Source organism: Penicillium brevicompactum (genome assembly GCF_028827555.1).
Source record: "Penicillium brevicompactum strain IBT 35665 chromosome Unknown utg000006l_segment0_segment0, whole genome shotgun sequence".
Taxonomy (NCBI): domain Eukaryota; kingdom Fungi; phylum Ascomycota; class Eurotiomycetes; order Eurotiales; family Aspergillaceae; genus Penicillium; species Penicillium brevicompactum.
In genome coordinates this window covers 3,742,101-3,769,596 of record NW_026623209.1, presented here as the reverse complement: position 1 = coordinate 3,769,596, position 27,496 = coordinate 3,742,101, and the positions used below count along the sequence as shown (strand labels likewise).

At 50.9% G+C, this 27,496-nt stretch overlaps 10 protein-coding genes across 10 annotated transcripts; 8 read left to right on the top strand and 2 right to left on the bottom strand.

The window, feature by feature from the left end:
• Positions 1-35: 35 nt before the first annotated feature.
• N7506_009619 (uncharacterized protein) lies at positions 36-3,764 on the bottom strand (the record flags this gene model as incomplete). Its single annotated transcript, XM_056958912.1, has 9 exons — positions 36-53; positions 125-411; positions 486-915; positions 971-1,011; positions 1,718-2,371; positions 2,426-2,877; positions 2,933-3,414; positions 3,470-3,657; positions 3,716-3,764. 9 exons carry the CDS (start codon positions 3,762-3,764, stop codon positions 36-38), a joined length of 2,601 nt encoding a protein of 866 aa, XP_056808302.1.
• A 1,468-nt stretch (positions 3,765-5,232) lies between these two features.
• On the top strand, positions 5,233-6,440 carry N7506_009618 (SDR family oxidoreductase; the record flags this gene model as incomplete). The annotated part of the gene is made up of 4 exons (XM_056958911.1): positions 5,233-5,254; positions 5,307-5,355; positions 5,407-5,878; positions 5,934-6,440. 4 exons carry the CDS (start codon positions 5,233-5,235, stop codon positions 6,438-6,440), a joined length of 1,050 nt encoding a protein of 349 aa, XP_056808301.1.
• A 188-nt stretch (positions 6,441-6,628) lies between these two features.
• On the top strand, positions 6,629-8,031 carry N7506_009617 (mitochondrial 37S ribosomal protein bS1m; the record flags this gene model as incomplete). The annotated part of the gene is made up of 2 exons (XM_056958910.1): positions 6,629-7,495; positions 7,543-8,031. The coding sequence occupies 2 exons, from the start codon at positions 6,629-6,631 to the stop codon at positions 8,029-8,031; spliced, it is 1,356 nt and encodes a 451-aa protein (XP_056808300.1).
• A 365-nt stretch (positions 8,032-8,396) lies between these two features.
• Positions 8,397-8,997, top strand: N7506_009616 (40S ribosomal protein eS17). Its single transcript, XM_056958909.1, has 3 exons — positions 8,397-8,595; positions 8,657-8,854; positions 8,913-8,997. The coding sequence occupies exons 1-3, from the start codon at positions 8,449-8,451 to the stop codon at positions 8,991-8,993; spliced, it is 426 nt and encodes a 141-aa protein (XP_056808299.1). The 5' UTR covers positions 8,397-8,448; the 3' UTR covers positions 8,994-8,997.
• A 100-nt stretch (positions 8,998-9,097) lies between these two features.
• Positions 9,098-10,387, bottom strand: N7506_009615 (Rtr1/RPAP2 family protein phosphatase; the record flags this gene model as incomplete). The annotated part of the gene is made up of 1 exon (XM_056958908.1): positions 9,098-10,387. One exon carries the CDS (start codon positions 10,385-10,387, stop codon positions 9,098-9,100), a length of 1,290 nt encoding a protein of 429 aa, XP_056808298.1.
• Positions 10,388-12,397: 2,010 nt separating this feature from the next.
• Positions 12,398-13,394, top strand: N7506_009614 (uncharacterized protein; the record flags this gene model as incomplete). Its single annotated transcript, XM_056958907.1, has 3 exons — positions 12,398-12,575; positions 12,626-13,136; positions 13,187-13,394. The coding sequence occupies 3 exons, from the start codon at positions 12,398-12,400 to the stop codon at positions 13,392-13,394; spliced, it is 897 nt and encodes a 298-aa protein (XP_056808297.1).
• A 936-nt stretch (positions 13,395-14,330) lies between these two features.
• N7506_009613 (uncharacterized protein) lies at positions 14,331-15,377 on the top strand (the record flags this gene model as incomplete). The annotated part of the gene is made up of 3 exons (XM_056958906.1): positions 14,331-14,499; positions 14,550-15,041; positions 15,145-15,377. 3 exons carry the CDS (start codon positions 14,331-14,333, stop codon positions 15,375-15,377), a joined length of 894 nt encoding a protein of 297 aa, XP_056808296.1.
• A 3,688-nt stretch (positions 15,378-19,065) lies between these two features.
• N7506_009612 (uncharacterized protein) lies at positions 19,066-20,193 on the top strand (the record flags this gene model as incomplete). The annotated part of the gene is made up of 1 exon (XM_056958905.1): positions 19,066-20,193. The coding sequence occupies one exon, from the start codon at positions 19,066-19,068 to the stop codon at positions 20,191-20,193; it is 1,128 nt and encodes a 375-aa protein (XP_056808295.1).
• Positions 20,194-20,788: 595 nt separating this feature from the next.
• On the top strand, positions 20,789-22,657 carry N7506_009611 (uncharacterized protein; the record flags this gene model as incomplete). Its single annotated transcript, XM_056958904.1, has 1 exon — positions 20,789-22,657. The coding sequence occupies one exon, from the start codon at positions 20,789-20,791 to the stop codon at positions 22,655-22,657; it is 1,869 nt and encodes a 622-aa protein (XP_056808294.1).
• Positions 22,658-23,648: 991 nt separating this feature from the next.
• Positions 23,649-27,348, top strand: N7506_009610 (SH3 domain protein; the record flags this gene model as incomplete). Its single annotated transcript, XM_056958903.1, has 4 exons — positions 23,649-24,647; positions 24,700-25,351; positions 25,406-25,498; positions 25,550-27,348. The coding sequence occupies 4 exons, from the start codon at positions 23,649-23,651 to the stop codon at positions 27,346-27,348; spliced, it is 3,543 nt and encodes a 1,180-aa protein (XP_056808293.1).
• Between the last annotated feature and the right edge of the window lie 148 nt (positions 27,349-27,496).

Sequence of the window (27,496 nt, the reverse complement as noted above, 5' to 3'; positions counted from 1 at the left end):
TTGCCTCTGTCCCCTCAACTCCACATATAGTTCGTTTACTCGTCGTCACCGAGCTGCGGGAAGACCATAGGTTAGCATGAACTGAAACAGGGCTGATCAAGGAATGGTCAGAGCAAGCGCTTACCTTGGGGGCCAGGTAGAATCGTAGGTGGCCACTTCCGAGACCGTACTCAACAAGCAATGGAACCTCCTGGGACAAGTGCAGAACGACAGATGAAGACAGGTTGGAGGCCTTGCAGAAGTTGACAAGGTACTTGAGGGAGAAGGTCAGGGCGACGGGTTCGGAGATGTTGACAGTGACGTTTTGGTCGGGCTTGTCGACGTTGGTGTGCTGGCGGATGGTGACGGAGCCGTTACCGATGTCACCGTTGCAGGAGAACTTGACACCCTCCTTGTTGGCCTCAATGACAACTAGAAAGGGAATCAGTATATAAGATACAAAACACCTGGGTCTAGCTGGTGCGTGGAGCACGGGGAGGACTAACCGGACTCGGAGAGCTGGTTGAGATCTCTGCAGATACGCTGGAACTCAGCGGAGGGCATCTCCACGGTAGCAGCGTATTCGGTCTCAGGAATGGCCAGGTGCTCCTGGTCAATATCCATGAGCTTGATATCGTACTCGCTCAGACGATCTGTCTCGGCGCTCTCGAACATGAGGTTGACAGCATCGGGTGAGTCCTCGGCCTTGAGGGTCAGGATATCTTCATTCTGGGCGGCGCGGAGCACCTTGGTAAGGGAAAGCAGGTTGATTCCGAGAGCGATGTTGCGGTCGCAGCGGTAGGGAGAGAAGCCCTCAGCGCGGAGCAGCATGGAGACCAGGGCAACGTGGGAGTTGTCCATGGCCTGGAGGGCGATTCCGGAGTCATTGCAGTCGAAGTTGCAGTCCTGAACGAGGTCCTTGATGGCATCGACGACCTAGGAAATATTAGTCTCCTGCTGGATGTTGCAGTTGCTGGAATTGATCACATACGCGCTTGAGCAAGCTGGCCTGTTCCAATCGTGCTTCCAACACTGAAAATACGGTCAATGAATAGTTCACCCTGAATTGTGTGTTGGACTCACTCTTGATATTTGATTTTAGTCGTGAAAAGGGAAATTGGGGGGGTATCAAAATTGAACGTGTGGAGGGGAGAAGTGAAATGAACGAGGCAGCGGTCAAATATAAGAAGCGCGTTGAAGAGTGGGGAAAAGACGCGGTCGCGTTTCCCTTTGGCGATATGTCCCTTTCGGGTTTAACTAGGATGCCTCAGGCTGCCACTCCCAAGGGGAGCATTGATTCCCCTTCGAAGGAACAATGAAACTACGTAGTATGAAGAATCAATTCTGTATAGTCGAGAATAATCTAGTGACCTACATAAGAAACTCGGGGTGAAACACTGTTTCAAGCTTCAATATTTCATTTACACTGCTGGAATTATAATGCACAGCTCAGCAGTCAGAACAATCTCGTGTCAGAGCACTCTCATCTCGCTGTACAGATGAGCAAAAATAATAATAATACAAAAGAAGACACAAAGAGCCAAACAAAAAGAGGGTTTCCCAAAAGCCCGTGCCAAACGCCACTGTCGCCAATCACCGTCTATACAAGTTGTGGGTATCAATTATGACATCCTGCTGCTAGCGCTGGGAAGTCAAGCCTGTGCCCAAAGGCGCAGAAGAAAAGTAGGATCCTGCCGAAGGGATCGAGTGACAAGGAGCCCAGCCTTGTCTTAGATACTGGTAACCCTTTTTGAAGAGTTATTTCCAGGTCGCTGCTTGATGACCATCTCCAATTCCTTCAGCATGTTAGTGCTCGCGTCTGCCTTTTCGCGGGCAGTGGCTTGTCGGACTCGATCTTCTCGGACCCGGGCCAGACGCTCGTCTCTTGTCAAGGACATTCTCTTGTTCCTCGAGCCTGGGAGGACGATAGCTTCGAAGATCTCCTCGTCGTCGTAGGTATGCGTCAGATCCGGACGAGGTTCGCCAGTCAATGCTTTGAGAGCATCGGTCGGGCTACCCTCCACTGCGGTGGAACCTCCGAGACTGGGAGTAGGAGACATGGGCATCAGGAGGGTGCTGGATGGCCTTGAGCGATCTCCCACACTGAGGCGATCGTGCTGGTTCACCAATGCGGTCTTGCCAGCTTCCCATTCCTGGAGAAGGGCTCGCAAGTCACTGCCCACCGAGTCGTACTGCGCAAGGAGTGTGGCTTCGAACTCTTCCGCGTCTGCGCGCTCGAGATTGGCATGTGACTCCTCGCTGACGATGTGCATTTTCGCATGCAAGGCACGGACCCCCTGTGACAGAGAGCTGAGGCGTCGGTACTGAGCCCGCAGATGATCCTTGCTTGACGAAGCCGAGGGCAACGGGGATGGAGGAATCTCGGTTTCACCTGCGAGTGTTAGTCATTTTTTGTTATCGAGAGTGGCCATCCTAGAGAACTTACGATCTCCCTCATTCAAAATTGCAGTCATTTTCGACATGCTAGCCCCAGTCACCTCAGCAAGTTCACGCATCTCCTCAACGGCGGCGCTCCATCTGGTGATATCGGATCCTCCGCCGTCAGCACTCAGAGCCAACAAACAGCACAAAACGCTTTTGCGGATGCTGTACAGTTTTCCGAATAGATCTCGGAGGTAACGCAGGGAGTATTGGTCCTCGTGTGTTCTTTGGGACAAGGAGAGCTCAATGACTTCAAGTTCTTCCAATCCAATGTCGTAAATGTCGTAATACTTGGCCAGGTTTCCCTCCTCGGTGAGTGGGCGCAATGTATTTTGGGACTGTATGTATCTCTCGAGCATTGAGGAGAAGCATTCCGAGACCGCTCGACGCAATCTCAGACACCGTCTGGATTGTACTACTTCCTCAAGTCGACTGATAGGCGGTAGAGGAGTGCTTCTGTTACAATGTGTCAGTTGGGTCGCCACTTTCGATCAAAATTGCACAATCTCACATCCGATAGCCTCGTGACACAAGTTCCACCTCCTGAATGAACACCACAGAAGCCGAGGCAGCATGGTCAAAGCCTTGGGCGTTTCCAATGAATGTTCCAGCGGCCTCAACAGCCTGGTGTCGCAAGTACTTCAGCCATTGTCGCTTGGCGAAAATGTAGAACAAGACCCCGACGGCCGGGACCAGTACCAAAATCAGTCCCACTTTCTTCAAGCTGACTCCCGATCCGGTCTTCGATCGGCTCCAATGTAATAACCAAGCGATAGAGAAGGATGTGCAGGCGGTGACGATCGCGCCTTGGATTCCAAAGGTTGTAGATAGAGAGGGGAGGGTGGCGGGCTGTTTCACGGATTGAACGTCGGAGGCGGAGGTATAGGAGGGGGCGCTGTGCTCATTCAAGAGCTGCGATGCGACGATCACGTAGCCAAATTGTTCCAAGAATCGCTCGTTGTCGCTCCGCGTCAATCGTGCGTTGAGGGCGGACTAGGGAGTAGCGTGTTAGCGCAAGTCCGGAACCGTTGAGAACGAGGGGTCATACCGAGCAGGCCTCATAAAGCTTCCCAACCAACTGTGCCTGGGGTGTACCTAGCTCGAGAGGCTTGGGCAGTTTGTGTCGAACGCGATCCTGGAATTTGGAAGAGCCCCGAGGGGCGAAGTTGAGAGTGGTCTGATCATCGTCGCTTTGGTTCTCCTCCACGGGCCAGTTTTCCTCGGTTCCGCCCTCTCCTACAGTTTCGCACGGATTAGCGGGCTGGCATTCCTCGGAGGCTAGACACCGACGAACCTTCTAAGTATTCAGCTAGTGGCGAGTTCTCATATACGAGTGACTCCATGGTCCGGGATCATGCCGCGACGAGCGGAGACGATAGGGTAATGACGGTGCGATCGGCGGCTAGAGGGCCATGCCGCGAGAGACCACGGAGCAACGAGTATAGACAGAGATGTGGTGTATGTAGGTGACTCTTGAGGAATGTGTAAACTGACAGAAGTGCTGGGGCCACGTTGGAGGTATGTCCGGGGAAAGGAGGTCTCTCAGTCACGAGAGCCTAAATTAGACTTGACCCACTTACCTGTTCCTGGCGCCTTTTTGATTATTCTAGACGCAAGGATGGCCCCGAGAGGTTTCAAGAGAGGTGATTAGAAGATGTTTCAAGGAGTTCTTGTATAGCCCTAGAGAGGTATGTTCAAGTAGTTCGTATATGGTAGCTATGCTGATGCCTACATACAAGCCGAGGTATAAAGTAAGCGAGATCTCCTGTGCATAACTGCATGCTCGAACCATCGCGTCAGCTGACTAATCTGCATTGTACAGGGGATTTCCTAAGTGTTGAACCTCCTGTGCTTTGATTTCTACTCTCCCAAGGTTGAGCCTGACCTTTTTGCAATAATCTTGGAACCTTTGATCAACCTTTGCTGCTTTTTTTTTCGCTGTCTTTCTAACTATCCTTTCTTTCGTCCTCCCAAGATCGTACCGTACAAGATGGCTGGAATCATCAAATACAGATAGTAAGAGGGCGGTATGCTGTTTGTTAAATCAGATTGAATTTCAGAGGTTTCTATCAGGCAGTTTTGAAAAATAGGTATGAGGTTGAAGTGCTTGGGATCAAGTACCTTTGAACTTCCACTGTACAGAATGCCACTGTTATACATGCTGCCATTATATTGTCCTACCCCGGTATGAACCTCAGGGGTGGTAGTAATAACATGGCTTTGTTATGGGGAACTAAATCAGTCACTATGTAAGTGAGGATTGACTGTGCACCGAGTATTCCAAGGTAAACTGAAAGTCTAAATCCGAATGTGAAGTCATTGGCCTCCGGGGTTGGCTTTGGTCAGATACATATTCTGGACGATCGAACGACCAACGGCATCTATGGGGTGCACGGACCATAACCAGTACAGTGACTCTGGTACGGAGTACGGAGTAAGTACATGGAAATATCATTTTCTACTTCCACAGCTATTTCATTAAAGCGATTGATGATTGTAGACGATCCTGTATGCCCGTCGAGTGGCGCACGCGCGGAAGCACGCCGCACCCCGCCGCAGTCAATCCCCGAGCTCAAGTCCTGTAAGGCCGATAGCTTAGCCCCGTTAGCACCGTTAGCACCGAAGGCACAATTCCAATGATCGCCAGTCCACGCCATTTGTAATCGTTCATGATGTGATCTATTCGGGCCGGGGCGGGATGACGAGAGGGGTTGACTAGAAAGACTCAAGGTCCTCCCACCTCTCTCTCTTCTTTTCTTTCTCTTCCTCTCTTCATACATAGTTCCCTGTTCCATCTTATCTTCTCTCACAATGGTGAAAGTGCTTTTGACCGGTACGTCCTTCAATTCCAATTCCTTGAAACCCATCTAACCAATCTACAGGAGGTAGCGGTTTCATCGCTGCCCACATCGTGGATATCTTACTCCAACATGGGTAGGTAATCCACTCTCAAGCCCCACTTCCCACCCATTGACGTTTGTATAGCTTTGAGACCGTGGTGACCGTTCGATCTGAGGACAAAGGCAACCAAATCCTCAAAGCGCATCCCGACGCGAAGGACAAAATCTCCTTCGTGATCGTCAAGGATGTGGCCCAGGAGGGGGCATTTGACGAGGTCAGTGAAACATCGTTGCAGGGAATGTACATATCACTGACAAAACAACAGGCTGTCAAGTCAAGCCCTCCATTCGACTACGTTCTCCATACCGCCTCGCCTTTCCACTACAATGTCCAGGATCCCGTGAAGGATTTCCTGGACCCCGCCATCAAGGGAACCACTGGTATCTTGAAGGCAGTCAAAGCTTACGCTCCAACTGTGAAGCGAGTGGTGATCACATCATCCTACGCTGCGATTGTCAACGTCAAGGGTCACCCCAAGGTCTACAGCGAGAAAGTGTGGAACCCAGTGACATGGGAGGAGGCCATGGATCACTCCCAAGTCTACCGGGCTAGCAAGGTAAAGTGCTCCCCTCGCCATTGCTCAATGGGGAACTTCAACTGATGTACTTTAGACATTCGCCGAGAAGGCTGCTTGGGATTTCGTCGAGAAGGAGAAGCCCAACTTTGACATTGCGACCATCAACCCGCCCCTGGTGTTTGGTCCGGTCGTTTCCTACTTGAACTCTTTGGAGGCCATCAACACCTCGAACCAGCGTTTCCGAGATGTGATCCAGGGCGAATGGAAGGAGAAGCCAGCCGCGACGGGCAACTTCCTCTGGGTGGATGTCCGCGACGTTGCGCTCGCTCATGTGAGAGCGATCGAGGTTGATGAGGCTGGGGGAGAGAGATTCTTCATCACCGCGGGCTTCTTTTCAAACAAGGAGGTCACGGAGATCACTCGCAAGACTCACCCTGAGTTGGAATCCAAACTGCCACCTGCGGACGCCCCCAGCGATTCTTCGCCAACTACCTATGGATACGACAACAGCAAGTCGCAGAGGGTTTTGGGCTTGGAATATCGACCACTTGAAGAAACAGTGAAAGATACCATAGACTCACTTCTGGCTATTGGAGTTTAGACATAGATTCTGAACATTGCAGATAGTCAAATAATGACATTTACGTTCTAGAGATTGATCTGGTGTTCATGGATTTCCGAGTTGATGGGATAGAACTGCGGTTCGGGTCGGTGTGGCCACCGTATTACTTGCCCGTGTTCTCCGGTCAACTTTTCTTGCAGCAACCTCAGTAAAGACAACTGAATAAGATGGCGTCCGCCAGGTTGTCGCCAACGGCGAATTTGCTGCGCAAGTCGCGTCTTTTCTCCCTTCCTCAATCCCTCAAGGCTCCTGTGGACCCAGCATCCTCGCGAGCCGTTTCCGTTAACGAGTCCGCAACTCTGCCTCACCCCATTCGAGCCGCCATCGCTACCCCATCATCATCACTCGCCCGCGGCGATTGGGGTCTGAAGCGCCCTCTCCCTGCTAAGTCGACTTCAGACAAATCCTCCAAGCCGGTTGTTAGACTCCACGCTCTCGACACATACGAACATGTCACCGACTTTGAATCCGCCGCGGATCACACGATGACCCTCGAGAAGTTCCAGGAGCTTAACATGCCCATTTCTCTACCCTACAAGGTGCACTACTCAGCGAAGAGTGTCCCCAAACACGACAGTCCGTTCGAATTGGACTTCGATAACACCGAGACCAGCGAGGGTGTCAATGCCAAGCGGTTCAGACAGACAGGCCCTTGGCTTGCTGGACAAACGGAGTCCGAATTCCTTACGTACTTGGACCAAGTAACTTCAAGGAAGCCTGAGCTGCTGCAGAAGCTTCGTACTCAATATACCGCCCAGCGGAACGCCGAGCTTCGGAAACAGGCCCAGGACAACGGAGAGGACATCTCAACTGAAACCGTCACAACCACCGACGCGGAGTTCGACACCTATATCAAGACCTTGCGCAAAGATCCAAACGCCCTCGGCCTCATCATCTTCGACCTGCTGGACCTTGTCCCATCTCCTGCTCTCCCCGCCGAACGTGTCGGGCAAGAGTTTTTCCAAGCTCCTGTGTCCAACATGGCCTCCTCAGACTATGCCACCTCAGGCCCCCTAAAACCCACCCCTCTGCCGGTCTATCTTACACTCGATCCCACGCCTTGATTCACAACCACCCCGAGTTCGGACCGCAGGCCGAAGCGCGCCCCGTCGAGGCACGAATCCTGCGTCCCAAGGGCAAGTTCAAGGGCAAGCCAGGCCGTGGTATTGGATCTGTTGGCGGTATCGCCGTGGATGACTTGAACTTCACCTCCTTCCGAGGCGCAGACCATCCTCCTGGCCTCCTTCACTTTGATGCATCTCTTCCGGGTGGTGGTAAATACTGGGCGCGCCCCATCCGCGCTCACGTCGATTCCCAAGGTCGCATTCGCATAGCATCCTACCGCGCCTCACCCGAGGAGATGATTCCTTACGGACTTAAAGAGTTCAAGAAGGAGAGCACCCTGACTATCTCTGACGTTACCGAAGACAATGCCATGTCAGTTCCGCGGTTGGACAAGACATCTCTGAGCCAACCCCGGTTCACGTCTTCCTCGTTGCGGCCGTCCAGTGCCCCGACTCAGGACAAAGAGGATGTCGCCCGCAGCCTTCTTGACAAAATCTCCAGGTGAAGAGCGTGCAATCATTGTACAATGTATGATAATTTTGGTGTAAAGCTACTCTTTTTTTGTTCGTCATATAAGTTAGACAAATCAATCACTATTTCTCAGCGCAGACGCTCTCAGTTTTCAATTGAACCCGGGTAATTCTGGCGATGGTCCACGGGTACTTTCTGACTACCAGTAGAACTTCAGTCGGTATTTGGCTCCTTCCTGATTGGGCACTCGAGACCGATGACATAACTACCACGTGACTCAGCATCACAGGGCTCAAGCCCTAATTGCCTACCAAATCAAGACTAGTTCATCTTTCTCCCGGGCGCACAATTACGTAAGCAAGTAAGCGATACGCGGGTCAAGTTAATTCTGAGATTCACGACAGCTTCAGATCTTTCGAACAATCCATCCCGCCAGCCAACAACCGCCAAAATGGGTCGCGTCCGTACCAAGACAGTCAAGCGCTCCGCTAAGGTCATCATCGAGCGTTACTACCCCAAGTTGACCCTCGACTTCGAGACCAACAAGCGTATCTGCGATGAGATCGCCATTATCGCTTCCAAGCGTCTTCGCAACAAGGTATGCTTTTTTTGCGCCTGTGACCCTGCGCCCAGCGACAGTTCCTAACTCATTGTTTCAGATCGCTGGTTACACCACCCACCTTATGAAGCGTATTCAGCGTGGTCCCGTCCGCGGTATCTCCTTCAAGCTCCAGGAGGAGGAGCGTGAGCGCAAGGACCAGTACGTCCCCGAGGTCTCCGCTCTCGACGTCTCCCAGACCGAGTCCGGTCAGCTCGACGTTGACGCCGACACCAAGGACCTTCTCAAGTCCATGGGCGTAAGTTTTTCCTGCTTTCAAAAGAAATTTTTTGGACCCGTCTCTAACAATTTCATAGTTCGACAACCTCAAGGTCAACGTCGTTGCCGTCACTCAGCAGCAGCAGGCTGAGCGCCCCCGCCGCTTCGGTCCCCGCTAAATTCTGCGCCCGGATTGGTACAAAAAGTTCATGTCTGGTCGGTCGGCTCTTGCCCCTGATCACGCTTGTCTGGCTGGCTTTTCGTCCCGCTAGCACGGTTTAGCTTAGTGGAAGGCTATTCCTGGATGAGGAATGAATACAAATGATTCTCTTTGAGAAAGGTGTCGCTGATTCTCCTCACGGAGATGACGCTTGATTGCCAATTTTCCCTCGTGTCTGATCTGATTTATGTCAGGTCGGGCTACGTAGGAGTTCTTGAACTTCGGTTCAAGAGACTCATGACCATTGGTCTGAGTCGTGGATATAGTCCTGCACAAGGTCATATCTGCTGCCAGTGGTCCGTAGATTTCTTCATCAATTTCCAACAATGGGTATAATATTCGTAGAAAACGCCCTAAAAATGCTATGGCAATCTTGCTATATGATAAGATTTGATCAGATTTGATCCATGAGATCAATATCTCCATCTTCATCAACGTCCCTATCCTGTCTGGGAACATAACCCTCAATGGACCCCCGGTCATATCATCTGGACGCATCTGCGGAGCTCCAGACCGACGACCACCAGACTCATTCTCTCTGAGCGTAACAGGCACTCTGCCATTTCGATGCGTGGAACTGGTATCACCGCGCTCCACCGCAAGCTCTCGAGACCGATCAGGGTTCGCCAACATCAAACTATTCATCTCGTCAACAACCGATGATACAGTGCCCGTAGCAGCCGGTGCGGCGAGTCGTTTCGCGCGCGCTTCTTCCAGAAGCAGAATATTCGTCCCTCGTAAACTATCGCCTCGTCGCTCCCACACTGGTTCCGAAGATAGCTGTACTCGGATCCAAAGTGCTCGCTCGGCACATACGTCTGAACACCACTTCTCGACCTGGTCTTGCGGTACGATGTCGACGCTGCGCCCTCGGCCGCCGGGTCCGCTGCCTTTGGGCCCGTACTTGAATTGAAACCCGCCGCCCGGGCCGTGGTTTTGCTTGCGGTGTTTGCGCGGGCAGAGTGCGTACCCGCAGGTATCTTCGTAGTTGCGCTCTAGAATCAGGTTGTCGTAATCGGTAGGTCGGAAGGGGACGAGGGAGTATTTCAATTTGTTGATGTCGTCCTGGGATGGGTTGGCAGGGTCGGCGGTCGGCGAGGAGGGAAGCTCGAGGAGCTCGAGAATGCGGTTCAGGATTACGTCTTCGGCGTCTTTTTGTGACTGGATTTGCTGTGCATGCTGTAGAGCGACTTCGAGGTGGTGTTGCGTCGCACCAGGACGGCCCTGGAGATATTGGTCTTGCTGTTCTTGTGAGGGGTGCGCGTGTGAAGGTGGGGGCCGTTGAGCATTCATGGCGGCGTATGTTTCTGGGAGGGAGGTCTTGAGGGCATTTGGCCCTTGCTGTGAGGTCATGCTGTGCAGGAAACCACAAGAATTATATATTCACAGGGAGTTGCAATGTGGAGGCCAAAAGCCGAAGTCGATCCAAAAGTTAGTGCCAAAATCAAAGCGGAGGCAAAAATGATCAACTCCCGATAGATCGAACATCGAACCTTGCAACTGCTGCACCGAGGCCCGGCACTGCATCTTGGTGAGTGATTGAACTCTGTACTGGATTTGAGGCTACTTATCGATCAGTTTTTTTTTTCGTTTGATTCCTTTTGGAATTCACTTTGTGCTGAAACCACCCGGGGAGCTTGTTCCCAAGGCTGCACCGGTGGGTCTCGAGGCCATACTTCTGGCCGAAGCATCTTTATTCGTTGGTTCTGATGAACTTGAGGTGCACAGACGAGGAATCTCGGTCGATGACAGAGAAGACTGATGAGAGGGTGACGAAAGAGTCAGTTTGGCCACTCTCGACGTAGTAAAGATTTCTCTCCTGCTCTCCCTCCCCCTTCTTATCTTTTCTTCATCTCTTCAGATCGCCTTCGTCAGCTACACTGAGTACCTAGGTAATAGTTGATCTCAGTTTCACTCATTTATTCTAAATCTGCTTTCAGACCATAGCGAGTGCTACACTGAGTGCCCTGCTGGTCTCGATTTTGATGTTTGAGGCTCTGAATAATGCCGCTCAACTTAGGGTTAGGGCATTTCATCTTGAAGCATCGCAAGCTAATTTTGACTTAAGATCACACTCTCGAGTCATAACATACAGCATTTCACCAGCTTAAGGCTTGCAGGCCAGAAAGAACGAAAAGCTCAGAACCTTGGAAGAACCTGAAGTGGTTCAACAACTTTGGGGTTCTACTCCAACCAATATTATCCATGAACATATGGAAGAGAATGAGCTGAGTGGGCCTGAGAGCTCTGCAGAAAATACATACCCAAGAATTCTCAGTGCCAGAACCATACGGAACTGTGATCCAAGAGCTCTGTCATGTTATTCAAGAGGCCCGAGATTACACGAACCAAAATCTACCCAAGGTTTTCTCACCAAAAAAGAATCTTGGAGGCTAAGTCTGGATTCCTTTGGTAATAGTTCAAGAACAAAGCCCATAGACCAGTGACTTGAGTATTTTGATCTCTTTCTGTGGGCCCATTCGCTTTGTTCGCCCATGATGGAATCATCTCATGGATCTTGTTTGCAGCGATGTAAGAATGACAGTGCTCTTCAAACCTATCCACTTAGCTCAATCTGTTTCTATCACATACTCATTCTATATGATTCTGCATACCCTCGCTGGTCTGCTTGATCTGTTCGTTTGCTGATTCTGGTCGTATGACCTTGCTTGCTAACTTGCTTCTTTCCTTGCTATTTATTTTTTGCTTTCTTCCATTGCTCTTCTTCCTTTTCCTGACTTTTATCTATAATTAGTTTCCTCATTGAATGTGATCTCGTTGTTTGACCTGCCTTAGGCCTTCAAATTCCCTCTTTGAACCCTTTCTCGTTTCCTTTCAACTAAACGATAAACAGCGCCGAGAACAAACAAAGCTATTCATAATATCTACTTTGTTACAACAATCCCCGAGCAAGGACCTTCTCCCGGCTTTGTGTATATAGCGACTTGAGAAATTTCTTCGCAAAATTCCTACCACAAGCACTAAGCTTACAAGAGAAACCAACAGTTTCAACCAAATAGCCTTCTAGCAGGGAAAACTTCAAAATGTCACCGAGAGACCCCAAACCACTAATACCCAAGCCAGAAGAGTTCAGGCACATAACAAGATTGGCAAAAGGTCCAGCAAGGACTCAACTATCAGTTGCGTTTTGAGCATGTAAGCTCCCGGAAAGTCGATAAAGGGATCCAGTCATTGGCTGTGACCATCCTATTCTGGGAAAAAGAAGAGTAGGAAGAAAAGAGATGGTAGAGGGAGGGGGAAAGACAAAGAAAGGTCTGCCACATAAGGAACGAGTCCACTGCTCCCTCGAAGCATGTCATTCTCGGTCCATCTCATAATCTTGCATCTCTATCATACGCAACAATGGCTTCTATTTCCAAAATCGACAAGCACAGAGTGAGCAAATCGCGCACTTCTTCCAAAGCATCTCTAACCAAAGTAGCACGGAAACCAGCAAACCCAAAGCTACCAGTAGCATTGGGAGGGGCTCCCAAAAGGGCAACAAGATGGGACAGAGAATTGAGGGGACTGGAGTTGATTGGTAAGTCATTGATCATACTAGGAATTTGAACAAGAGCTGACCATTTATAGAACCCACACCACGAAGAGATCCCACAGCGCCGCGAGACTTGCAATGGGCTTACACAGAAGAGGCGCAGATTCCGGGAGCGTTGTTGAAAACAAAGGTTTCCGGTTGTGAACTGGACTTTCTAGATCTGGGCCCTGGATCCCCGAATCATGTTATCATGAGGCTCATCTTTCAACGCACAAAGCATCGTCGTAGCGCACACAACCCTCCTGGGACTACGGGTCTTAGACTGAGCATTGAGGTGTCTCTTGGTGAATTCTCGGAAGAGGAAGAGGAAGAGGAAGAGGAACAAGAGGGATTGGAAACAATGGAATTTGAATCAGGTGACTTCGTGGTTAAGACCATAAGGTACAACGGACCACATCGAGATTCCGCACACACTATCCCATTAACCTTCACAGGCAACGGAGTCAAGACGGTCGAAGATATCTTGAACATCGTGGCAGCGGATCACATGACACCTTGCGGTTTCAACTTCTCGGATACAGATGTGGTTGGCTGTCGAGACTTTATGTAAGTTTCCATAATCCACTGTTCAAGGCTCATACTAACAATGTTTATAGGTCTCAGTTGGTGTGGAAATGCATCGCGGCAGGTATCGTGGTAGATGATCCGGACATCAAAATCCCCTTCGAACGCTATTTCACCCTTCCATCGAATGGTGGGCCAGCAATCCCCCCAATCGTCCAGACCTCTGTCAAACCAGCACTGTTCCGTAATCCGGGCTTTGTACGTACCGCCATTCCCGGAATCACGTTAGATCCACTGTAATTCAAGCACCATTCCGAGGTTGAAAGCAGGAGGCGCACAGGAGACAAGACACGGAGGACCTTGAGCCATCGGTGGTTTCGACGGTGAGTTGAGTTTAGAATCTAGACTTTGAAGAATCGATTAGGCGATCGAATGGAACTATATCAGAGGAGAAATCAAGATGAAACTTTGAAAGTAGAGGACTTGATCATTTCATCGACATATACGCTGGTTTGAGTACTAGATGCCCTCATAAATGTCCGCGGGTATCTAGAGTAAGCGAAAATCAATGAATAATTATGTCCCTAAATGCACAAGCTCAATACGCTAGCTCTCAATATAGGACGACCTTTATTTACCCTCGTCAATGCTCCGAGGTCCCACAGAATCGATCTCTCCTCTTGTATTGTTGAGCATGATCATAAGCCAGGATCTCCAAATCCACTAAATCAACATGAGTTTGAGCATGTGTTTTCCCGGTGGATCTCCTCCGAGGACTCATTCCAAGGTTCATAGTCTTGACACCTTTTCTTAATGACACACTCCTTTCTTCCTTTGTTTCTATCTCTTCTTTCTGTTATCAATCGAGCAGATGAGCCATTCATGGTATGTCTTTCATGATTCAACTCTTTCAAGTGCTTTGTTCATTTGAATGCGTATGAAACAAATTGCTTTTCGAGCATTCATGACTATATGTATGTTCTTTCATATCTATTTCTGGCTCCCTTTTACCAAGGCGTCACCTAGACTCGAGGGCAGTAAAAACAAACACCATTGTTGATGATATCTATTTTTGTTCAATTTTTCTTTCAGGAGAACTTGCTTTGAGTACTCGGTTCATGAGATATAAGATCCAGTCAATGTCTCGTAGAATGATCATCACAACAAGCAAATTATCTGCTATCAACCACAACCAAAACCACAACCACGACTCATTCTTGTAAACGCACACCGTCAATGACCAAAATCATCAAAATGCCTGTCAAAAGATTAAACAAAGATGGACCCAAGCCAGCAGGTTTCGGGAGAGTCATCAAGAGAACACCAGGACCCAGGCCACCAGCAGCACTTGGAGCACTTGGAGCACTGGGAAAGGCAGCAGTGGCAGCAGGAGTAGGAGTAAATGGTAAGTCCATCATGATCCTATTGAGTTTGAAAAGCACTAACCCCGTACAGATTTAGTACTTCGCCCGAACCCGAGAAAGCGCAAAGCCACTAGCCCCAAAGTACGGGGACCTCTGTCTTGGCAGCTTGAGAATACACAGCTTCCAGGTTCCCTTCTCCGATCAAACATCTCGACGTGTGAAATTGACTTTTTGGATCTAGCTGATGGCACCCCTAATCATGTTATCATGAGACTGATGCTGCAGCACCGAAAGAAGAACGATACTGATCAAGTCCCCGCTGGCACCACAGGTATCAAACTGAGCTTTGAGTTGGATATCGGTTTCGTCTCTTTGCGTCCAATTGTCCATAAAGGTTTCTTCAATGCCGAACTTATCTCGTATACTGGTCCGCATCCTAAAGCTGCTCGCACTGTCGTGCTGCCCGTTCCAGGTCCGGACCGTAAGACAGCGAGCGACTTTATGAACCTTCTGCCCGGTTTATACATGCTACCTTGTGTTTCAATCCCTCCGGAACGGATCTTGTTGGTTCTTCCGATTTCATGTGAGTCATATTCCCCTTTTCTTTCCCCAAACTACCGTTCAAAAGCACTTGCTAACAATCCATCTTGATAGGTCTCAGTTGATATGGCATTATTCCGAGGCAGGTCTTGTGGAGGTACCAACAACTCCAGCTGCTTCGTTCCTCTGGCCCGCTTTCAACCTTCATCATTCGCTTCCATCGAACGGAGAGCCCGTGGAGCCCGTTGCTACCCGTGTGCTGCCCGCAGCCTTTCCGCGGACGTACGTGCGTGCGGATATTCCTGGGGTTCCCGTGGGTACACTGGCCCCAGTGACGAAACGAAGTCCGAAAGCCGGGAGGGGAGGACGCCGAGTATAAGACGTTCAATAGTAGAGATGGCGAGGCTATATTTGAATTCTTGATTTACAATGCAGACCAGAAGTTTTGATTATACTAGACAGAAAATTGAGAGCGCGTTCAAACTTTTAGACCTTTCCTAGAATACATGAAGTCACTCACTATCATCGAGGTCATCTCAAACCATCTCAATTATAGTGCCACCTAGAATTTGCACAATTGCACACTAGTACTAGTACTAGTACTAGTTCCAAGCATGATAAAATATTATCCTGCCATATGTGATCGTCTTGTTGGTCTCTTTGTCTCTTTGAACAGATAGACACAGACGAGTTCCAAGGTTGAGAAAAAGTAGACCGTTTTGTGAGAATGTAATCATATTCCAAGGTTTGGAGTTCAAGCGGGTGGTAGCAAGCCCACTTCAAGTATCGCTAATTTTATAACAATGAATTTCTTTGTTAGGACGAGGTTATTCTGATATTTGATAGACAATGCGCTTTGAGCATCTTTGTTTTGGCCATACTTCAGTTCGTCAGAGGTCTCCTTTGGCGTACACGCTAGCAAGGCCTGAGTTAGTTTTACACTGTCCTTGACGTAAATGTTTGTTTCCACTTTGGGATGAATAAGTATAATCTTCATCGTCGGTCTGAATGTAAGCCACGTAGTTGCTTCTCCCAAGCCCTGGAGTCACGTAGTCTTTTCGCAGGATTCACGTACCATCAAGTCTGGAAATCAACATGGTAAGAATTTGACTACCCTCCATTGCTCACATCTCCAAGCTTTCAGAATGGCCGCCAAGAAAAAGTCCAAAGTTGCACGTAAAACAGCATCCGACGCCTCAACAAGTTCAACAAAGCCAAAGCCAGCAGCAGCACTTGGAGTTACCACGAGAGGAATTTCCAAGTCAGGAAACACAAGCTGTAATCTTGGCAAAGGCTTCAACTCCCCCTCATACTGAGCAAGATCTAATCTTATACAGTACGCAAGCATCGGTCCGGGAAACAAACGGGCGGTCCGCCACCACCACCCAATAACATTGTGACCGAAAACCAGGCATACCGATTTGAAAGAGATGACTTACCCGAATGCCTGAAGCGCAAGAATATCGCCGGCTGTTTTGTTGACTTCATAGATCTCCGACAGCCGGATACCGTCAACCATGTCATCGTCAGGCTCATCTTCCAACATCCCACGGTCCGAGCAAGTACATACGCACCAGCTGGCACCAGGGGTCTTGAATTGGACTTTCAAGCAACAGGAGATCTCGTGGCCCCCGTCACAGGCAGGCTCAGTATCAAAACCATCACATACTACGGCCCACATCGAGATGCAGCGCACACTATCGCGCTCCCCGTCACACATGGCACAAGGATGAGAAGGTTTCTGGCGGTGATTGAACCCAACGGCATGTTGCCCTGTGGATTCAATGTGTCGGGTGAAGACCTTGTTGGATGTCGAGACTGGGTGTAAATTTCCCCCGTCTTCCCTTTTCGGAGTATGTGCTAACAGCGTTGCTAGATCCCAATTCCTGTGGCATTGCACTGTGGCAGGATTTGTGGGGCTCCCACCAGGGGCTCCAGTCGCTACTTGGAGTCAATTCAGTTCTCGTTATTTTGCTGCACTCCCTGCCACAACAGGAGGACCCGCGCCAGCAGCGACCGCGCCAATAGCCGACCCTGTGCTCCCAGCAAGATTCTGGGGAGCAGAAGCCTTCGCCCGCATAGCTATTCCCGGGATACCAATTGATCCTAGCGAAAGTGGTAACAGCAAAGGGGACCGGTGGAGCGTAAGCCCGCAGTCACCCTCCCCTGGTGATCGGTTCGCAGTATGCCATCCCCAATGTCCGCCAGAATGACCTCTGAGGCATAGATAGTATGGTTGTAGACCCCTCGCCCTCAATCTCCCTTCTACTCTTTTTCTTCCCTCTCCAGCCGAGGATTTTTGTCGGAGAATTTGTGTCGGAGCCGGTAATTGTACATCGGGAGGTTCTCTCTTCCTCCCTCTCTTCTCTTTCTTCCATCCGTCCTCGGCCTCAGCATACATTACACTACCCTGCATTCCTGGCTCCGAGAATTTTCGTAGCAGGAAAAAAATTGTTTGGTGTTTGCCTGGTTTGGCAGGCTCCCCGCAGATCCCCAATCCCCAATTCTCTGTTCACGGCTTAGCCAAGACTTCCATTTCTCAACCAATCACGATGATTTGACAATTAGTTGGAACGTTGGATGGACAGTTGGAAAGACAGTTGGAAAGACAGTTGGAAAAAGGTCCCGAAGTTGATGATAGCTCTCTTCCGTTACCAATCGAAATATGAGATTAAGCGAATACATAACTACGCCTGTGCACAAGCAACTATCGTCGTCTTTTTGGCCGCGCGTGAGCGCGGCACTGAGGCTTGTGTAGATAGCGCAGATGGCGAGAGCTTCTCTCCCTCCCTCTTATTCTTCTCCTCGTCTCTCACAATTCTACAAGATCGTACATGCCTACGGTGCTCTCTTCGTCGATAAAAATGATTTGTGTCAAACTGTCATCTGGTGACGCTTTTTATTCGCCTGCTCATCTCCACAAAAAGCAAACATTTGGGCATCTACCAGTTGGGGCGATGCAGTCGTCCCTCTGTTTACCCCACCTCACCTTTCACCTCTTCATTTCTTCATCTCTCGACAAAACATCCTCAGAACCAGACTGCCGACTACAAGTCCTGGTCAATCATGCGAAGACTGAAGAACAAGATCAAACAACAACTCGGGAAGCAGCATGAGGTTGAAGATGGCAAACAATGTTCCTAGACACGTCGCGCATCTGCATCTACTTCTGAGCCGGATGCTGTCGCAAAACCGGATCTGTGCCAGCAGCATTCGATCGGGGATGTCAACAAGAACTCCCAACTTAAACAAACCGAACAGTCTGTGGATGATTCTTCAATGAATCCTGCATCTAAATCTATTTCGAAACCAGATCCTCCCGCAAAACCAGATCTATGGCAGCGCGCCTTTGATGCCCTCGATTTCGAAAAACAACAACTCATCAAGTCTATATCAATAGCGAAATCCGACAAAATCATCGACCCCAATGATTTGGACGTTAAAATCGGAGTTGTTGATCGTTTGAATATACTGAACGGTGTGGTCGACACGGTAAAGACCCAATATGAGATCGATCAAGCCAAGTCCAGGATCAGAGAGCCGGCCCAGAAAATCATCACCTCTGTTCTTGGCTTCCAGGACCTTATCAAGGCAGCCGTGGGATTCGATCCGACCGGACACGCAACCAGTGCTTGGGCAATTGTGTCTTTGGGATTGAATGTAGGTGTTTCCCCCTGTTTCAAGAAGAGCCAGTGACTGATACACATGATTTTCAGGCGACACAAAACTATCGCACTCAAAGAGTGGCTTGGTTGGAGTCCTCCTCCTTTCTTGCAGATGTTCTCACCCGGTATAGCTTGGTAGAGAGACAATATCAAGGCAACCCAGAAATTGACCAATCCATGGAGGCAGCTCTCGTTCGGGTATACATCGCAATCTTGAAATTTGCCGCTCACGTCCAGTCATTGCATGACCGTAATCGTGCTGTATTTTTGTGGAAGAGCATCTCCGGACAATTCCTTTCCGACCTTCATGAATCTATAATTGATGCTGATTCAGATCTGAGGCGATGGCTCGAGATAGTTGATCGGCATAAACAACAGGAAAGAGGCCAAGAGATTCTCAAAATGGCTGACAAGATTCTCGCCAGCATTGACCGAGTGATGGACTCACTCAATGAAATAGACGAAGAGATAGTCTTTGCGAAGCTCAAGACCGCAGACGCTGATTACAAGGCAGAATGGGGGGATGAGTATCCTGAGTGTCTAAAAGACACTCGAGTTGGTCTCCTTCGGGATATCAGGGATTGGGCCACCGGCCCAGATCGAAATGCTGTGTTCTGGCTGCAGGGCATGGCAGGAACGGGCAAGTCGACTGTGTCGCGGACAATAGCTCGGTGGCTGGATGATGAGGGCTTGTTAGCTGGCAGCTTCTTCTTCAAGAAGGGCGGAACAGACCGGGAAGACGCCGCACGACTGTTTACCACTCTGACCAAACAGATTTTGGGAAGGTTACCGTGTCTCCAGGGACCAGTTAAGAGTGCAATCAAGGAAGCTCGTGATATCGGAACCAACCCAAAGGAACAATTCGACAAATTGATTTTTAAGCCACTCAAGAATCTTAATCTTGGGTTGAAAAGTCCGCTGATTCTGATCATTGTTATCGATGCCTTGGATGAATGTCAAGTGCGAGCTCATGTCGAGTCATTCTTCTCGGCTTTGCCGCAATTGACCCAATTAAAGGAAGTTCAGCTACGGTTTTTCATTACCAGTAGGCCAGAGCCGCCCGTCACCAAAGGCTTTCGACGAACGATCAATGATGAGATCATCCTCCATCATATTAAAAGATCAACTATCGAGTCTGACATTTCTGTGTTTCTCGAGACAAGACTCCAAAAAATAAGACATGACCACGGACTAGAGGAAAGTTGGCCTGGGGACGACACTCTAAAAACCCTAGTAAACATGGCTGTTCCTCTATTCATTTACGCTGCGACAATATATCGATTTGTTAACTGCGAAGGGGAGTCTCCGAAAAAGCGACTGCAGGCGATTCTTTCTTCACGATCCAGCGAAGGGATGGAGCAAATCGATGGCGAATACTCAAAGTTGACCAATCTCTATCTCCCGGTATTAAAAACAGCCGAAGGAACTCGAAAATTGGATGAACGACTTTCGTCGATTCGTGGGCGCTATTGTTCTTCTATTCAGTCCACTCTCATCTGTCTCCCTTGCCAAACTCACTTGTTCAGATGAAGAGGAAGTACAAGCCAGGTTCAGTACTCTCCAGTCGGTCTTGTCAGTGCCAAAAGACCCCAATACTCCTGTTCAACTTCTTCATCTCTCATTTCGAGATTTCCTGGTTGATCGCTCTGCCTCCAGCGATTTCTGGATTGACAAATTGACAGGCCATACCCAGCTTGTCAAGGATTGCCTTGCGTGCATGGAACAAAGCTTGAAAAAAGACATGTGTAGTCTTTCGGACCCAGGCGTGAGAAGAGATGGAATTGAAAGGTCGATACTTGAGAGTAATGTTTCACCCGAGCTTCGATACGCTTGTCGATACTGGGTGCGCCATCTTGGAGGTGGTGAACAGTCCGACATACGTTGGTGGCAGATCGAGCAATTCCTGAAGGTCCATTTCTTGCATTGGTTAGAAGTGATGAGCCTTTTTGGGTGGGCTTCCGAGACGATTGAAATGATTGCAGACTTGTTGCTGCTGGCAAAGGTTAGTATTTTTGAATTACAACAAAAAGAAAGCAATGCTAACTTTGATTTGAAGTCATCTCAATCAGCTACTTTGGCACCTTTCCTTCAAGATGCATATCGCTTTCTTCTTAGAAATCGCCAAATGGTAGACGAGACGCCTCTTCAAGTCTACTACGGGGGGCTTCTATTTGCTCCGCAACTGTCACTGATCCGGGGGGAGTTTGAAGCAGACCTAGATTGGATATGTCAGCTACCAAAGGTTGAAGAAAGATGGAGTGCAGAACTACAAATCCTCGAAGGTCATTTGGATATTGTCAAAACGGTGGCCTTCTCTCCAGATGGCGCGTGGCTGGCATCCGCCTCATATGACGGGACCGTGCGCTTCTGGAACGCCGCAACGGGGGAGCCGCAGCGAACCTTTGAAGTTGATTTGGGGCACCCATATTCGATGGCACTCTCGTCCGACGGTTCACAATTCACTGCTAGCACTTGGACCAATTGCTTAGAAATATGGGATACGGCGACAGGCGTGCTACAGCACACTCTCGAGGGTCATTCAGATAGTTTCATTTCGGTGACCTTCTCTCAAGATGGAGCGTGGCTGGCATCCAGCTCCGAAGACAGGACCATTCACTTATGGGACAAAAAAACCGGTGTATCAAAGTATACCCTGAAAGGTCACTCAGGCTACTTTTCCTCGCTAGCCTTCTCGCCCAATGGCGCACAGCTAGCATCTGGCTGTCGTGGTGGAACTGTACAGATCTGGGATGTGGCAACCGGCCTGCTGCAACAGAGTCGTGAGGGTCATCTAGATCATGTCTCCTCGGTGGTCTTCTCACCCGATAGTGCATGGCTAGCATCCAGCTCCAGAGACAGGACCATTCGCTTGTGGGACATGAAAACCGGTGTATCAAAGTACACTCTGCAAGGCCACTCGGACTGGGTTCTCTCAATAGCCTTTTCGCCCGATGGCGCACAGCTAGCATCAGCTTCTGCTGATAACACAATATGCGTCTGGGACACATTGACAGGCTCATTAAGGCAGACTCTGGTAGGAAGTCCAGCACGCTCGGTTTACTCAATAGTCTTCTCTCCGAGTGGTGAGCAGCTGGCGTCCGCCTGTGGTCACAGCATTTGTCTTTGGGACATATCGACAGGGATGCTAAGTGAAAGTTCCCAAAGCCAGACAGTCAAAGGTCATTCAGAAGCAGTCCATTCGGTAGCTTTGTCGCCTGACGGGACACGTCTGGCATCTAGCGCTAGTGATGGCGCTATATGCCTCTGGGACACAAGGACAGGCGCATTACAGCAGACCTTGGGAGGTCACCCAGAAAACTGCATCGAATTGATGACCTTCTTACCTAGCAGTGAACAGATAGCTACTTGCTCTGGGGAGTGTATACATATATGGGATATAGCGAAAAGCATCCTTCACAATGATCTCAAAGGCCAGACTTTTAAGAGTCGTTCAAAAAGCGGGTTCCAGTCAATAGATTTCTCACCCGATGGCACACTGCTAGCGACCGCCTCTGGTGAAAGAACCATATGGCTTTGGGACGTGGCGACAGGCACGCTACAGAGGGTCCTCAGGGGCCATTCCGATTGGATATACTCAGTGGCCTTCTCCTCCGACAGCACACACCTGGCATCAGGGTCCGAGGATGCTGTCCTCCTTTGGGACACGGCAACAGGCGAGGTACAGCAGACGATTTACGTCAGTCGAGAGGTCACTGATCTTCGATTTGGCCACGATGGGTCATATTTTATCGCCAATCGCGGCTCGTTTGATGTGAAATCCGGGTCTGGGAGCCCAGTAATTGGACTACGTGATGGAAATCGGGCGATCTCCTACACGGTAGGGGAAGAATGGGTAGCATTGAATGGTAAGAACACTCTTTGGCTTCCTCCGGGGTATCGGCCTGGCCATGTCGACCGTTACTCAATCAGTGGCAATGCACTTGCCCTGGGACTTTCATCTGGGACTGTTTGTATCATGAGATTCAAAGTCTAGCAGTTCTTTGCCGGTTGATTGCCATTTTGCCATTTGTTTATAGTCAAGCATGTACATACATACGTGCGGGCGTGAGCTTTGTAAATACGAGTCTCTGTTCTGGCATGCGATCAGTCTTTTGATGAAGAATATTAGAAACAGCTACAAATACAATTAGAAAGAGAGTAAACTAGTGTCAAAGGGCTTATTGGAAATAGTATAGTAAATAGGAAATTCTCAAGTTCTCTTTAGTGAGTGATGTTGACAAGTATAGATGACGTGGCAGTCACAATTTAAACATCCCAGGATCACAACGTTGGAATTTTGATGTGAAAATGGGATTCTAACAGAGGAATACTATGGCATGGAGTATTCTATGGGGCAATTCACAGCTACCATGGATACACGTTCTCATTAGCCGCGATAGTCTGCCAGTCGAGTGACGTAGCTTTGGGCATCATCTCCGTACTTCCTCGTAGGTACTTGGAGGGCATCTCTCCCATCTATGCAGTATTTTTGAGTCATCTTATATCCAGAGAATCAGTACTATAGAGTATAGCACAGAATAGACGAATCAACCAAGATATGGCGGAGGAGAGAAGAAGAGGAAAGTCGAAGTTCCTTGAAGTTAGCCGCCGATCGCCCAGTGGAGCCCATTTCCTTCATCCCGCCGTGGCCTCCCTCTACCTCATCTCTCTCCTACTGCCACTTTCCCTGACTTGATTGTATTCTGTTCTCCCTTTAGCTGACTGGATTGCATCTGATTCTCTGTTCTACTGGCCCTGGCGAGGGTGTGTTTTGGTTCGTGAGTCTCCTCTCCGCCCCTCCCCCTCATCTCCTGGTAGGCACCACTCAAAGGTCAATGAGCTGACGGTGCCAAGGCATTGATTCATTTCGCCTGGTATATCATTGCATGTCATAGTCAAGTCCTATACTTGGACTGTACAAATCTCCCCCTCCTCCGAGCCTTTCCCCCGATTGTCAAGTCTGAACCTCGGTCTCGACCTGCCAGATGTCCGGTCCGCCCTTTACGGTTCGGGCGGTCTTCGAGTATGCTTCGGAACATGACGACGACCTGAAATTCCCGATCGGTCAGATCGTGACGGTCACCGCCCTGGAAGATGACGATTGGTACTATGGTGAATACTCGGACGCCTCGGGGGTCAAACAGGAGGGCATCTTCCCGAAAAATTTCGTGGAGAAGTACGAGCCTCCAGCTCCTCCCCGCCCATCTCGCCCCAGACCGAAGAAGGAACCGGAACCGGTCGAGTCTCCTGTGGAAGTTCAAGCACCGCCCGAGCCCGAGGTGCTGCCGGAGCCCCCACGACCGCAATCCCCACCAGCTCCGAGTGCCCCTGTCGCAGAAGTAGCATCATCTCCCCCACAGCTGGCACAGGAGCCCGCTCCTACCCCCGTCGCCCCGGTCGAACCGATCGAGCCCGTAGCCAAGGCGCCGCCACCGTCCAAGCCTGCTCCTCCAGCGGTCGCGGAGAAGCCGACCGCCTCCTCCTTCCGGGATCGAATCGCTGCCTTCAACAAGCCTGCGGCGACGCCTATCACTCCATTTAAGCCCGGTGGCTCCGGGCCATCCTTCATCAAGAAACCTTTCGTCGCGCCGCCCCCAAGCCGCGATGCCTACAAACCCCCACCGAGGGAGCCCGCGCCCGTGGTCTACAAGAGAGAGGAGGACCCCGCCGTCAAAGAACAGATTGCGCGTGAACCTCCCGTCTCCGAAAGCCGGCCTCCTCCCCCACCTGCGCCCCTTGCGACCGAGGACAGCGAGGAAAATGCAGAAGACCAGCCCAAACCGACTAGCTTGAAAGACCGGATCGCCCAGCTTCAGAAGCAGCAAGCGGAGCAAGCTCAGCGCCACGCGGAGGCGGCTCAGAAGAAAGAAAAGCCTGCCCGTCCTCCTCCCAGGAAGTCCGTAGATGAATCAGTGGCTCCTGCTGTCCCTGCAGCCACAGTCCCGGAGGAAGAGCAGGAGTCTCCGACTGATACCTCCCCGGCAGTGCGAGATCCTAGCGTGGATACTGTGAGGTCTACTGCCCCTCCCCCCGCAGCCGCCTGTGCCATTCTCCCCCACTCAGGAAGTCCCAAGCGATGCCAATGATGCCGACTACTCCGCTGCAGCTGATTCCGAAGATGCCGGGGAGACATCGACCAGCAAGGACGATGACGAGGATCAACCGCGCCCCAGCACCCAGCGCCGACCGTCAACCCGACCAGTCGAACAACCCGCTGAGGAGCCAGAGGTTGAAGAACAGGAGGCCGAGGAAGAGGAAGAGGAAATGGATCCTGAGACTAAGCGCCGAATGGAACTGCGTGAACGCATGGCCAAAATGAGCGGTGGCATGGGCATGATGGGTCTCTTCGGTCCACCTGGAGGGATGCCTGGCATGTCTGGCCCCGGTGCGGGTGCTCGCACTAAGCCCAAGACCCCAGGCGAGTCGGAGAAAAGACTCGCTGAGCCGGACGAGGAGCCCACTTCGCCTGCCAATGCTCCCCCGGTGCCCATGGTTCCCCTGCCGGGGATGAACCTGGCTACCAAGCCAGTTGTCCCCACCGAGGTGGAGAAGGATGAGGAGCCCGTGGCGACGCCCATCACCGAACAACATCCCGCGCGCGAGGTACCTGACGTGGAAGACGTAGTTCACGAGGGCGCAGTGCCTCGTGCCTCTATCGATCGTCCGCCTCCAGCGCCGCCACTTCAAGGTGAGACGAAGAGCCCAACCTGGCGCACGATTTCAACATTGCTAACTCAAGCAGATCGTTCGGCGCCTCCTCCACCCCCACGGGAGTCAAGACCAGTTCCGGCTGCTCCAGGCTCGCCGCCAGCTTCCCCTCCACCAGTTCCTGGAGGTAAGTGCATCAACCGCCTTAACTGACTTCAAAGCTGACGGTAATATCCAGGCCGGCCCGTACCTCCTCGTCCTACGACTGCCGAAAGAGGCGATGAGTCTGATGATGAACTCTCAGTGCACACATCTAACCTGTCATTAAACAACTTGGCTTCACCGGTTGTCTCTGCACCTCCAATTCCCGATCAGATTGACTCTCGTCGATCATCGACATATGATCCTGTATCATCGACGGCTTCCACTCCCGCAGCTGAAAAGAGAGCCAGTCGACTCCCGCCTCCTATCCCAGTCAATCCCCCCATGCCCCCTGCGCAGAGCCGCGCACCACCTCCGCCGCCTCCAGAGCAGCCCCGCCGCCGCTCCACCGCCGACAGTCGCATGAGCGCGGTGGCACCTCCCCGACAGGCTGGGGACGATACGGAGGGTGAAGTGACTGAGTATGACGGCGACTACGATACCGATATCGCATCGGGAGTGAAGCACAAGGATGCATTGAAGTCTCATGAGCGCGATTCTAGTTTTGACGAGGGTACCATCACTGATGACCACTCCATCAAGTCTCCGCGTAGCCCTCAGGAGTCTCGTCAACCGCCGCCTCTTCCTCCTACCGCTCCCCGAGATGTCCCGCCGCCTCCTCCAAGCCAACCACCCCGGAACGCCCGTGCTTCCATTGACACACCCCGAGGACCTCCTCCACCTCCACCTAACAGAGAACCGGCTGACGCTGATGACGCTGGTGAGGAGTACGATCCATTCAATTACGCAGCCCCTCAGCACGGCCTACCCACATCTCCCCCACTTCCACACGGCCGCCCAGAGGCGCCGCCTCCCTTCCCACCACAGCAAGAGGCTGAGGAGGAATATGATGATCTGTATGATGCTCCCCCGGCGGCAACTCAGAGGCCCTCGGTCTCGCATGAGAAGCGGCTCTCGTTGGCACCACCACTTCCCCAAAGCTCGGCTCCGGTGTTGCCATCACCATCCGCAGCTCGAAGCCAGCGTGCATCAATGGATCTTCTGAGAGGACCTTCCACCATGCGTCGGTCTATGGATGTTTCACGTCCCTCGGTTGACCAAGGCTATATCGCAGCCGACGCTGACCTCGGTGAAAACACTCTGTGGTGGACTGCGCCAAACACCCCTCCTCCCGTCTTCCAAAACCGCAACGACCTACTCTTTGAGATTGAAGAGTCGGCTTCCACCAAGCGGGGTGGCAAGACAACAGTCTCCAAGGATGTCTATATCTTGTTCCTTGATTACTCCCAGACAGTCGTTACAGTCCAATTCGACTCCAAGAACCCCGGCGATGCTACCGTTGAGCAGCGCCATGAGCCCCCACCCTTGCAGCCTCGTCAAGACCAGCTTGAGCAAGCCCACATCCAGCTCGCAACCAAGATCGCGGAAGCCGTCAACTCGGTCCAGAACTCTACCGTTGGCGACGGTACCCCGCACGGGTTGGTCCAGTACTTGCTCAATCCTCTGGCCAATGCCCTCCTTCCCGTCGGAACCCGAGGCTACGGTGCCTTGGTGTACTCCAACCTGGCGAACGCCTCCGTATCCCAGAACGACGAGATCCGTGCCGGTGACATCGTCAGCTTCCGCAATGCCCGGTTCCAAGGCCACCGCGGCACCATGCACCAGAAGTACAGCGCCGAGGTTGGCAAACCCGACCACGTCGGCGTTGTAGTTGACTGGGACGGTACCAAGAAGAAGATCCGGGCCTGGGAGCAAGGTCGTGAAAGCAAGAAGGTCAAGATGGAAAGCTTCAAGCTGAATGACCTCCGCAGTGGCGAGTGCAAGGTCTGGCGCGTCATGCCCCGAAGCTGGGTCGGTTGGGAATCCAGCAAGTAGATTATGCCCCGCGAGCATCGTCTTGCGCTATGAGCAGACGAAGTTTTCTTTTTGTTATTATTTTTTTTACTCTCCTCCTAGATTGGGTGGGTTCATGTATGAAATGAAAAGGAGCCTCCTTTCTCCCCTTGTTCTCTATATTCTGTTT